General features: G+C 41.2%; 1 protein-coding gene across 1 annotated transcript in view; it reads left to right on the top strand.

The window, feature by feature from the left end:
* Positions 1 to 12,701, top strand: part of LOC134633516 (alpha-tectorin-like) — a 46,035-nt gene that overhangs the window by 19,599 nt on the left and 13,735 nt on the right. The window contains exons 10-25 of the mRNA XM_065471578.1: positions 31 to 607; positions 702 to 1,285; positions 1,405 to 1,957; positions 2,052 to 2,650; positions 2,822 to 2,979; positions 3,130 to 3,485; positions 3,642 to 3,838; positions 5,002 to 5,397; positions 5,495 to 5,778; positions 5,854 to 6,128; positions 6,216 to 6,335; positions 8,224 to 8,408; positions 8,497 to 8,672; positions 9,111 to 9,261; positions 11,832 to 11,932; positions 12,058 to 12,217. Coding sequence (XP_065327650.1) covers positions 31 to 607; positions 702 to 1,285; positions 1,405 to 1,957; positions 2,052 to 2,650; positions 2,822 to 2,979; positions 3,130 to 3,485; positions 3,642 to 3,838; positions 5,002 to 5,397; positions 5,495 to 5,778; positions 5,854 to 6,128; positions 6,216 to 6,335; positions 8,224 to 8,408; positions 8,497 to 8,672; positions 9,111 to 9,261; positions 11,832 to 11,932; positions 12,058 to 12,217 — 4,872 coding nt within the window. The remainder of the gene's footprint in view (positions 1 to 30; positions 608 to 701; positions 1,286 to 1,404; positions 1,958 to 2,051; positions 2,651 to 2,821; positions 2,980 to 3,129; positions 3,486 to 3,641; positions 3,839 to 5,001; positions 5,398 to 5,494; positions 5,779 to 5,853; positions 6,129 to 6,215; positions 6,336 to 8,223; positions 8,409 to 8,496; positions 8,673 to 9,110; positions 9,262 to 11,831; positions 11,933 to 12,057; positions 12,218 to 12,701) is intronic.

The following is a 12,701-nucleotide window of genomic DNA, read 5'->3' as shown; positions in this document are numbered from 1 at the left end:
TCACTTGATATATTTGCTGGTTTTTTACAGGTTAACGGGAACTTTGCATCCACTCCATTCTTCCTTAGCAATGGCACCGTGCAGGTTTATGAGTCAGGTTTTTCTGTCTTTGTCAGCACTGACTTTGGTTTAGTGGTGTCTTATGACACAAATCATTATGTCCAGATCAGCTTGCCCTACAATTACCAGAATGCAACATGCGGTCTTTGTGGAAACTTCAATGGCATTCGTAGAGATGACTTTCAAACTCGTGACGGTGAAGTTGTGAGCTCTGATGTGGTTTTTGCTAACAGCTGGCAAGCATCTGGGGATGATGAGCCTGGCTGTGGGCCACAGTGCGGAGGTCTGGACTGTGCTGTTTGCACTGTAGAAGAGACAGCATTGTACAGCAACACTGACCACTGTGGTATCCTCAGCAGTAGTTCTGGACCTTTCGCTACTTGCCATCAACAACTTCCTCCACAGTCCTTTGTGGACAGTTGTCTGTATGATCTGTGTGTAGGAGGAGGGTACCAACCTATTCTCTGTCAATCCCTAAGTGTGTATGCAAGTCAGTGTCAACAAAGTGGTATTCAGCTACCAAGTTGGAGGAGACCTGGCTTTTGTGGTATGTTAATCACTTTATTTTTTACATTATTTCAAAATATTATTGTATTAAAATTCCACTGATGTAAAGATCGATGTTCTTCTCTTATTCCTAGAAATGCCATGTCCAGCCAACAGCCACTTTGAGTCTGAAGGCACAGGATGTCCACCTACCTGTGTTAATCCCAACTCTACCCATAACTGCCCTCTACCTCTCCAGGAAAGCTGCATCTGTGATTCAGGCTACATCCTCAGTGGTGGGGTCTGCGTACCTCATGCTGAGTGTGGCTGCAGCTTTGAGGGCCGCTACTACCGCTCTGGACAAACTGTAATACTAGATGAAGACTGTGGGAGACGTTGTAGCTGCAGTTATGGCACCATGACTTGCCACTCTTATGGTTGTGGCCCACTTGAATCATGCAAAGTGGAAGATGGAGAAAGAGGATGCAGACCAAATAGCTATGCAGCATGCTGGATCAGAGGCCCAGGGTCATATCAGACATTTGATGGACTGATATACCAATATCCTGGAGCGTGTCGACTGACACTTGCCAAAGTTATGGGACTGTCCAGTCACCCACACTTCATGGTGACAGCAGAAAAAGTGCCAAGAGGCCAGCAAGGTTTTGCACGAATTCTGCATTTTGAAGCAGAGGGGATACACATATCTATTGAGATGGCAAGGAACAGTAAAGTGAAGGTAAGTTAATGGAACACTTGGTTAAAAAATATGTTCTTCCTTTAATTCTTTATTTATGTGTACATAGACACAATACTGTTTAAGTCTTGTTAACTGCAAAAAACTGGATGACCCTGCAGGTTAATGGTCAGCTGATCAGGCTGCCATTCAGCACTCCATCCAACCGCATCCAGATCTTCCACAGCAGCATTTACAGTGTTATCATTCGCACCTCCTTTGGTGTAACTGTGCAGACAGTCTGGCCTCACTTTGTCCATGTCACTGCTCCTGGTGTCTACAATGGTTCACTGGGTGGACTCTGTGGTGACTACAATGGTCATCCACACGATGACTTCCGCACACCCAATGGTGTTCTGGTCAACAGCTCTCAGGACTTTGGAGAAAGTTGGCGAGATGGCTCTCTGGCTGCTCAGTGTGTCGAAAGCATGAACCAAAATTCTACAGCTAATTACAATTCTAGTGAGTACTGTGGCATTCTCAGCTCACCAGATGGGCCATTTGTACCCTGTTGGTCTGAGATTGACCCAAGGCAGCAGGTGGATGTATGTGTGGAGATCATGAGGGGTTCTAGCGATCCAGCATCAACTCTGTGTGGCGTCCTACGAGATTATGCACTAATGTGTCAACAGAAGGGTGTTGCCTTAGGACAATGGAGAAATGCAACTGGCTGTGGTAAGCATTCAACTGTTTTTGAATTAATTCTAGCCATGATTTCCAAATATTAAAAAATTCTTTTTTTAATATTAAACTGTTTGTTTTTCTCCAGCACTAACCTGCCCGTCAAACAGCCATTATGAACTCTGTGGAACCTCTTGTCCTTCTGCTTGCCCCAGCCTCTCTTTCCCCTTCACCTGTGATACTGTGTGCCAGGAGGGTTGTCAGTGTAATAATGGTTTCATTCTCAATGGTGACCAGTGCGTTTCACCAACATCTTGTGGATGTTATCACCAAGGACGCTATCACCAAGGTGGTGAGCAGTTCTGGGATGGTGAAGAATGTCAGAGCTTGTGTACGTGTAACGGAAATACCGGGAACGTCCACTGTACTCCCAACTCCTGTGGGCCCCAGGAGTCCTGCCGTGTGGTGGAGGGTGAGTTGGGCTGCCATCCCAACCCCCATGGCACCTGCTCTGCCTCTGGAGACCCTCACTACATCACCTTTGATCGTAAGGCCTATGACTTCCAAGGAACCTGTCGCTATGTTCTGGTGACCCTCTGTAATGCCACTGATGAGCTCAATCAGTTTTCCGTGGAAGCTAAGAATGAGGCATTGAATGGGCGTCCACTTTCAATAGTAGCTGAAGTTTTTGTGAATGTGTGGGGCTACGACGTGCATATGTCAAGGGACAGAAGAGGTTTGGTACAAGTAAGTAGTTAATGATAGTTCTCATTAGCTGATTGTTATAAGTAATTTCAGATTCATGAAGTAAATGGCAGCTACATATATTTTAGGGATATTTTTGCTACTGTGAAAGAAAAAAATAACAATAAAAAGGAGAAAAACTACCCACTGATTTTCTTTGCATATCTCTTCTAGGTGAATGGAGTAACTAGAAATTTACCTATTATCTTGAATGAAGGTAATGTGTCTATCTATGCAACAGGACCTCGTGTAGTTGCCAGCACTAATTTCGGCTTGAGTGTCACCTATAATGGATATAGTGCAGTGTTTATCTCCATACCACCAAATTACAGGTACAATTCCCACCCATCAAAGCTGCAGTAATTATTGTTTGACATGCCTTAAAAAACAGGATAATCCCAGCTATATAAATAATTTATTTACTAATAATTTATCCTTATGAAACTAACACAAGGACTATTGTTAACTGTTGTCATCAACAGAGAAAAAATATGCGGACTTTGTGGAAATTTCAATGGAAATCCAAATGATGACTTTCACACACCATCTGGAACGATAGTCACATCTCCAGATGACGGCTGTGGCTCCTCCTGTCCACAGTGTACCAATGAACAGCCTGCTAGAGATCAGTGTGATTTGATACAAGCAGCTGATGGGCCCTTCAGTTTCTGCCACGAGGAGGTGGACCCGGCACCATATTTCAACGACTGTGTGTTTGATGTATGTTTGTCAGGAATACAAGGCCACGATCTCTTGTGCAGTGCCATTGAATCATATGTCAGTGCCTGTCAGTCTGCTAATGTTCGTATCTATCCCTGGAGAGAGAACACCACCTGCAGTGAGTCAACATGTCATTATATTTTATTTATATCTAAATTTATAAGAAATCTGCTAACCACTTAACTAATTTGAGAACACTCATTATATCCAGATTGTATTACATTAAAAGTGGTATGTCTGACTATTGCCATTTTTCGCTTTTCTCATTATTAAGCATTGGACTGTCCCGCCAACGGCCATTATGAGCTGTGCGGTACTGACTGTGGCCACACCTGTGCCAGTAGCATTGATGAAACCTGTGAGCAGTTCTGCTCTGAGGGATGTTTCTGTGATGAAGGCTTCATCAAGAGTGGGACCAGGTGTGTCCCAGTGGAAAGCTGTGGCTGCCAATATGATGGATTCTACTATGATGTAAGACATATTAAAGTCAATAGTAAATACTCTTTGAAGTAATTCCCTTCAAATCAGCAGAATCAGCAGACTTGCCCCTCTTACATTTAGAAAGTTTCGTGAAGTGTTTTGGAATGTGACAAAGCTTAAAATTCAGAAATATATTTTAAACAAACAACAGAGTCTATTATAGCTCAGTAATAATGTGGTAATATTGAGGTAACAAGGTGGAGATAAGAAGATAAAAATAGAGACATAGCAAATAATTGTGATCTACTGAGTACATTTCATATATACTAACCTGATAATAATAGGGTAATAACCCACTAATATGATTTTAGTTTTTAAAGTATTAGAATACCATGACCATATTGCCATAATGCTGGAATTAATCCTGCCTCACCCACCAGCATTCTTCTTCTTTGTTTGACAACAGTTTCACCGTAAATATTATGTTTAAATCTGATATCTATCCTGGAATTAATGTTGGTTTCTGTTCAATAATTAAGAGTCAAGCCGAAAAAATGATAGAAAGAAAATAATTAATATTTAGCTATACAGGCAGAATGATGCTCTAACTCAGGGGTGCCCAATCCCAGTCCTCGAGAGCTACTGTCCTGCAGCTTTTAGATGCATCCCTACTCCAACACAGCTGAATCAAATGGTTTGATTGCCTCTTCAGCATGCCATCAAGTTTGGCAAATGCCTGATAACAAGCCATTCATTTGATTCAGGTGTGTCGGAACAAGGATCCATCTAAAAGCTGCAGGACGGTAGCTCTCGAGGACTGGGATTGGGCACCCCTGCTCTAACTCTTTAAACTGCAGTTTTAAAAAAAATAAGATAAAATGCTATCGCTAAATAAATGAATGCATTAAACAATCAGTTGAAGATTATACACCTACATCAGCGTGATTAAATACCTTTTTCATGCATCTCTGTTCCACATATTTCTTGAAATTGTGGCATTTAGCATCTGTCCTTTCTGTGGGAGAAAGATCAGAAGTTACAACTAGTTGCTCTGTCAAAATATTCATTATATTATTAGTTGCACTTTGTAGTGATCTAGCAATTATTGCACTAAATCACCTACAATTAATGAAAAAAAAAACTTCAAAATGGTATTTTAAGAACTATATTTGTTGTATCAATTTGGCTATGATTTGGTGTGGTGTGGTTCACAGGCTGGCGAGTCCTTCTGGACAGACGGTTGCTCCCAGAGATGTGAATGTCATGCTCCAAATGACATGCGATGTTCTGCTGCATCTTGCACTCCTGCACAACAGTGCTCCATCAGAGACGGCCAGCTGGGCTGTTACGATGCCATGTCCACCTGCACTGTGTGGGGGGATCCACACTACATCACCTTTGATGGAGCAGTGGCTCATTTCCAGGGAACTTGCTCCTACATCATCGCTGAGAGCACGAACCATGGCACCAATGAAACACAGTTTCAGGTGATAGCCACCAACAATCACCGTGGAAACAACCGTGTGTCATTTGTGTCTGCAGTGGACATATACCTCTTAAATCATCCAGAAAGTGTGTACATCAGGATCGGACCCAATAAAAGAGTAACGGTAAACTATCTATCACTTTTAAGATGAACAGCATTCTACTTAGTCTAATCTGCACAAAAGTAACAACACACACTTATTGCATCTCTTGTCCTCTCAGGTAAATGGAAATGATGTGTCTCTTCCCACCACAGTGGGAATCTTAGCTCAGGTGGTAAGGCAGGGAAGCTACATAGTGGTTGATGCCTCTGACTTGCTAGTCCAGTTTGATGGTCAGAGCACTTTACTGGTCAGACTGGGCCAAAACCGTCATGACAGAGTCACAGGGATGTGTGGAAACTCTAACAATGATCCTTCAGATGACAAAGTCTTACCCAATGGCACACTGGCACAAAACGATAATTATTTTGGACACAGCTGGAAGTCACCCACCAGCCAACCAGGGTGAGTTGCAGTGGAAATCACTATTGATGCTTCAACAAGGCAGTAGCTGATGGCAGTATGATTTGTCTTTTCCAGATGTGGCTCCACTGATGAAGATGATGATGGACTGAATGACTGTACCTTTAGAGAAAAATACTCCCAACTCTGCAGTGTCATCACCAACACCACCGGTCCATTCAGAGCCTGTCACCTGCACTCTGACCCCGAGCCATTTTTCTCTTCCTGTGTCTACGACCTCTGCCTCTACACTCCAGCCAATGGCATGCTGTGTTCTGCTGTCTCAGCCTATGAGAAAACCTGCTCTGTTCTGGGGCTAGACATCCCTGACTGGCGCTCTGCTTTGCATTGTGGTATGTTTGTACTGCTCAAACAAGACATTTAATACAAATTTAAATCATTGCCATTCATCACTGACGATCCTTTCTCTGTGTCTGCAGATGAGTCAGACCCCTGTGAAAAGCTGGACTGCACAGAGCACGAATGGTGTGGTGAGAAGGACGGTGTCTATGGCTGCTTATGTAATGAGCACCACCATCGGCCAAACAATGAGAGCTACGGTGCGGGCTAACTAAAACCTTCAGTAATAACTGCAGTGCATTTACTGCATTAGTCAGCCTTTATATTAAGCAGTCAAGTCAACAAATGTCTTTCAAATCAGTATTGATGACTCAGCTTTAAAAAATATCATGCCATAACCAGTGTTGGGTAAGTTACTTTAAATTAGTAACTTAGTTACATTACTAGTTACTTCTCTAAAAAAGTAACTCAGTTACTTCAAGTTACTCGTTACTTTCAAAGTAACTAGTTACTAGGGAAAGTAACTTTGGTTTTACTCAGAATTCTCTTGTTAATGTGTTGCTTCCGTAACTGGATACCCAGCAAGTTTGCCAGTCTTCTAACTTGCTTACTTGCCACAAGTGCACTGTGCCACCTACCAATAGAAAGGAAAAAATAATGTGCAGATTTCCACAAGAGAAATCCCACGCCTGGACCGTCGTTGACCGCCGCCATGATTCTAGCCTGCTTTTTACATCCAACACAAAAACTGCAGTCGTGGTGCTTTTGATTGTACTCAGAACTTGGAAATTCTGCCTTCTGAATAGGAAGATGTAGGAAACACCAGACTGCAGATGAGCTGCATACAGAGCTGGACTGGGACAAAAAAATTGTCCCGGGCATTTTGACTAGAGACCGGCCCGCCATTATAGGAAAAATCATAAAGCCTTTGAATGAAAACAAACACTGTTGTGACAGTGATGTACACTGTTCTGATGGTATATATGTATGTAATGCCCTACCTGGCCCCCTGGCAAAACTTTGCTAGACCCGCCCCTGCACAGTTACCAGCTGTCAGCTACTTAGAAAAGGATCCTGGTGTTATTTGTCTCTCAGAAACAGCTCATAACTTCCCTTCAACTCATTCATGTCACCTAAAAGGTAAACCTGTTTCTCCATCACCTGTTCAGCTCTGATGACTCAGTAAGGACATCTCCTGGTTTCATCTTCATGTTCCCCTCTCACCAGATAACCAAACTGATATCATGACCAGCAGCTTTACAGCTGTGGCTCCAGCAAACATCAGCTGATACTAGAAATTAATATTAAATAAATTCTAACAACAGCTGATCAAGCTTAAACGTGCTGCTGTTGTTTAGCACAACATCCGCTGGTTTCCTCTTTCTGGCGCAAAGTGGGCGATAAATAAACAAGAGAGAAAAGCCGATCAGCTGATCATTGATCATTTTCGTGATTGAAGTAGAAACGGGAGAGAATGAGAGAAGAAGAGGCAGCTGTGCAGCTCCAGCTTTGTGTCTTTTTCATTGTAGCTGAAGTCCGGGACAAATCGTGTTTCTTTTCACCTCAGTACGAAACGCGTAATATTTTCTCTGAATACCAGACGATTCTGTCTTTTAGGGGACGGTTGGCAACTCTAATAATTAACCGTATGAACAAAATAAAGTTCAACATCAGTAACATCAAAGCACCCACCCAGCTGTATAGAAACTCCATCATGCTAGCTAGCACGCAGTACGAAAATGTCAGCATAACGAAAATAAACTGCACCTAAACTTGGTTTATATCTGACTCCGATAGACTGCAGGTCATAACTTCTTACCTGAAGTTCAGTTCACCTGACATGCGGACCGGCGGCCGCTTCGGGTCTCTGCTCTTGCCTCCCTTTTCCTTCATCCACCTGCTGGCTTCCACCACTTGCTAATGTTACTGAATCTGTGGAAGCTCCGCGATATCCACCACACGAAGTAACGAATAACGAGCCTATCTAAATCCCAGTAACGAGTAACGCGTTCCTGGTTTTGGCATAATAACTAGTTACCGTGCTCGTTACCACAATAATAACGTAGTTACTGTAACGCGTTACTTAATAACGCGTTAGTCCCAACACTGGCCATAACGAGTCAGATTGTGTTTCTCTCTCCTTCTTAGACTCATCCATCACTTGTGTCAGTAGTTCTGGCACCATATCTCTGTCCCGCTGTCAGCTGTTTGAGGCCGGCTTCCACTCTGATGCCCTCCATCTTCAAGATGAATCCTGCAATGGGACTCTTGAGGATGGTCGACTGGTTTTCCACTTCAACAATGATGACCAGCTTTGTGGGACAATGCTGAGGGTAAAATTAGTACATTGAAGGAATCTTCTGGGCAGCATTTTTAATTTTTGAAAATATGCCTAAAATGTTTTGTCTTCTTACTCTTAAGAGCAACGGGACCCACTTCAGTTATGAGAACACCATCAGCGGGGATGTGTACTCTCATGATGGCCTCATAAGTCGTGAGAAGAGCATCCACCTGCACTTCTCCTGTGACTATCCTTTGACCCAGGCACTGTCTATGGATGTTGGTTATATGACATTGTGGTTGCTACTTTTCCAAAGGTACATAACTCGCTGAACTTTATAGAAATCTCAGTGTTTGATTGTCTTCATGACTAAATGACCATGTGAATCATCATCATTTTACCCTGTCTTTGTTTAATAAATACATTGTTCTAATGTGCTCATTTTTTGTACACCGACTCTGTCACCTCAATTTGTTTTGATCATTTCCAATTGCTATCTGCAATATGTTCTAATTGGTGGTTGAACCCTTTTATATGTAATTTCTTCTAGGCTGTATCACCCTATCTTTGTACTGCTGTTTATAATAAATTTACTTAAGAGTTACAGTGCTTTTCTATTAATGCATTAATTGTGTATTCCCCTCATTTGTGTTACATATTTTTGTATATATTTTGCTACAGACTGCACACACACCTGACCACTTTATGAATTCCAAATCCTGAAAACATCTTGTTTTATCATGTTTTCCTATAGCATTGTGAAGAAGAGACTTCCATCTGGTCTGGGCCATTATCATTTAAGGATGATACCCTACCGGGACCCTGGCTTCCACTTCCCTTTGACCAGAAACAGAAATTTAGAAATGGAAATAGATGAGAGGTTATACATTGAGGTTCAGACTAGGGCTGGGCCATATCATACCTTTCACGGTAATAGCGGTACAATGTTAGGCAACGAGAAGGAAATGAAATATCGCAGTAGAATATGGGTAAAATGCGCATGCGCAGTGCCTTTGTTTTCATACGCACATGGCCGAAAAAGCACGGCCACAACGGAGAATGAGAAGGGGAAAAGCGTATTGTTGAGTGAAATGGATGAACCAGAAATGGTTTTTAAAAATGGTGCAGCTTCACTGGTTTGGTGTTTGTCCGTCAGATACACAACAAAGCACATTTTTTGTAGAACATGCAAGGGGGCCGTCGTTATTGCCGTATTTGTCGGACTAAGGTGCTCGTAAATCTGGGAGTAATCTGGGTCCTAAACTCCGTCCTCTTCAGGTCCCCTTCAGGTCCGAAAGTCAAACAAACACTGCAGCATCACTAGGGTTGCCAACCGTCCCTTAAAAAACGGAATCGTCCCGTATTTAGAAACAAAAGTACACGTCTCGTATTGAGCTAATAAGGGACGCACTTTGTCCCGTGATACAGTGAGAATCAAAAGTAGTCTATAAATGTTAATGGAATTAACGCTTTGTTTGAAAACATAATTCCCAGCCCCTCTCCTTCTTTGTGACCAATGAGCTGACAGCACACTTATGACAATTCGAGTATGACAATTCAGATTACCGCTTATCTCATTGAGGAAAGGTCGCTTGCGTAGAAAATACCAGAAGACAACAGATGACCACATCAAGAAGCATGGCCAACAGGGAAACAGGGAAACAAACGCCGTGACAAAAAGGCCACGGCAAAAGCAGATATGGTATGTAAACACTGGTTTGTTTTTTTTTAAAACCTCTGGTTAAGGTTAATATGGGCATGTGCAATGAATATCAGCGCTATGTGGCCAGAAGTGTGATAATATAATTTATTTTGTGTAATAAACAACTGCAAGGATAGATGATTACAACAAATAGATGACTAATACATAAAAGTAATACATAGATGAATAATGATGATGAGTTATGATGCGTAATCATGGGAACAAGTGGGTTTACAAACAGGAGCAGCTGATTAGCATTAGAAAAGCTGAAATAATACCTCAACTGAAGCCAATTGTACTAAATGCACTATATGTGCACTGTTACAAGAATGTTTTTCATTCTATTGTTTTCTATTAACTTATATAATTTTAAGTTAAGAGGACAGAGTTCTTTTAAAGAAAGATTTACTTATATTCTCAAAAGTTAAGCATGACAGGCTTCTGTTTAAGAAAGAGACCTGTTTTATTGTGTTAATGTTGTCATTTTGAGCTAAAAATAAATGGCTAAATTATCATTTATTTCCCCTACTTAAATCAAATTCAAGTCAAATGGTTAAAAAAAATAATTTCACACACACAAAAAAGAGCTACAAAATTCACCACACTGGGAAGGGTGAAGACAACTGGGTTGCCCGGCCCTGGCCATGAGGTGTCCCTTATTTTTCAGGGAGTTGGCAACCCTAAGCATCAGAGAGTTCTTTAATCTTTAATAAAACGATCATCATTGCTGCTTTATCAGGTGTAACTATGAAGTTTAACATCCAGGCATCCATGAAAACAGAATTTATTACATTTAACAGAGTTAGAAGTTAGCAGGAAGTTAGCGGAAGTTAGCTTGCTAGTTTCGCTAGTTACCTAAGCATGATATAGCATGTTCTGACTGAGAGATTTCTGAAAAAATTCAAACGTACAGCTCTGCTATCACTTCCAACATAAATGAAGACAGGAAACTAAACAGCAGTGACGTTTGTAGGGTTACTGAAGTTGTGCTAGGTTGTATATAATGATGTGCTACGTGATCGCTAGCGACACAGCTATGTTAGCATAACATAAACAGTGAAGCTACAGGATTAACGCTAACACTTTTCCACTCGATAAAAGTTAACGTGAAGGTTCCTGATGGTTAGAGACAAATGCAGTTGCATGGTAGGATGCTGTAAACGGACCAAACTTCAGCCAGGAGAACAACTGAGATAATCCATCCACAATACGAAGTTAGTCATTAATATACTGCAACAACATGGGAATAGAGCAGCTGTGATAGAATACAGCATTAATGAATCAATGGTACAGAAGTGGAGGAAGCAAGAAGAATGAGTTAAATAAAGTTTGATTTATCTGACTGCTTTGTTTCACTTAATGTGCCTTATAATCCCGTGCACTTTATAGTCCGAAAAATACGTATTTGACCTTTTTATTTGGCACACTGCAGTTTACTGTTGCAAAGCTCCTCTTTTTAACTTCAGTGGATATTATACATGGTTATGCTCAGGATATGTCAGCCCATTTCTACTGGAAATGCCTTTTGGTTACACTTTCAGCAAGGAATTTGCATTTGCATTGTTAAATGTTTATATAGCTTTAATGCACATAAAAACAGCTGCTTGTTTAAGTGAAAATAAATAGATGGGGTTTTTTTGCGCTAGTAAAGTTGTGGAGTTGTATTTTGTCTCGCAGAAATTATATCGTCAGTTATATCGTTATCGCAAATTTTCAAATATATATCGTGATATATATTTTTGGCCATATCCCCCTGCTCTAGTTCAGACGCAGGGAATCGATGAGCGGCAGAGCTCCACTATTCTGGACTCTTGCTGGGCAACGCCTGTTAATGATGCCAGCTACCCTGTGCGCTGGGATCTGATCACCACACAGTAAAGAAATTGCCTTAACTTTTCTTTTCTTGTCTTTTGTGATGGGTGAACTTTAATAATCTTCTTATCATAACTAAGTTGTTTGCACATTAACACTGTAACTTTCACATTATGCTGTTAACTAGGTGTCCTAATCCAGCAGATGGCACAGTAGAGCTGCTTCAGAACGGCGTCTCCACCGTAGCCCGTTTCTCATTCAGGATGTTCACCTTTACCAACGTTTCATGTATCTACCTGCACTGCCAGGTCCACCTGTGTCTTTTGAGACACAATTACTGCACAGCTGTACGTACTACTTATAACTATTTGTATTAACACTGGGTAAAAATCTTTCATACTGTAACCCTGGTTAACATAGCTGTCAATAAATAAAAGCCTGTTAGTAAAAACAGTCATAAGAAATATATTACAGGTGATAAATGGTCAATAAATAGATCATAATGGTTAAGAAAATTCATTAAAAACATCAGCAATGATATAATTCATGGTATAAGATTTCATTTGTGTTTAAAAACATGTTAAAAGGTTAAGAAACTGCAAATTCATGGTGTTTTTATGTTAATTGAGGTAAAATGGCTAAAATATGTGTTCAGACTCTTATTGTGAAAGGGTACGCTGCAGCGTGACTCCTGTGATCAGCCACACCCAATCGGGTTGTTCCTTCTTTTTGATGCTGGAGAGGGAGAAATGCAGACAGTCCTTGCGGAGCTGCTGCTAAACGAGTGAAAAAATAGTAAAAACAAGCCAGAAGTCTACATAAAACCATTTT

The sequence above is a fragment of the Pelmatolapia mariae genome, linkage group LG8 (genome assembly GCF_036321145.2).
Source record: "Pelmatolapia mariae isolate MD_Pm_ZW linkage group LG8, Pm_UMD_F_2, whole genome shotgun sequence".
Lineage (NCBI taxonomy): Eukaryota > Metazoa > Chordata > Actinopteri > Cichliformes > Cichlidae > Pelmatolapia > Pelmatolapia mariae.
This window is presented reverse-complemented; position numbering and strand designations above follow the sequence as displayed.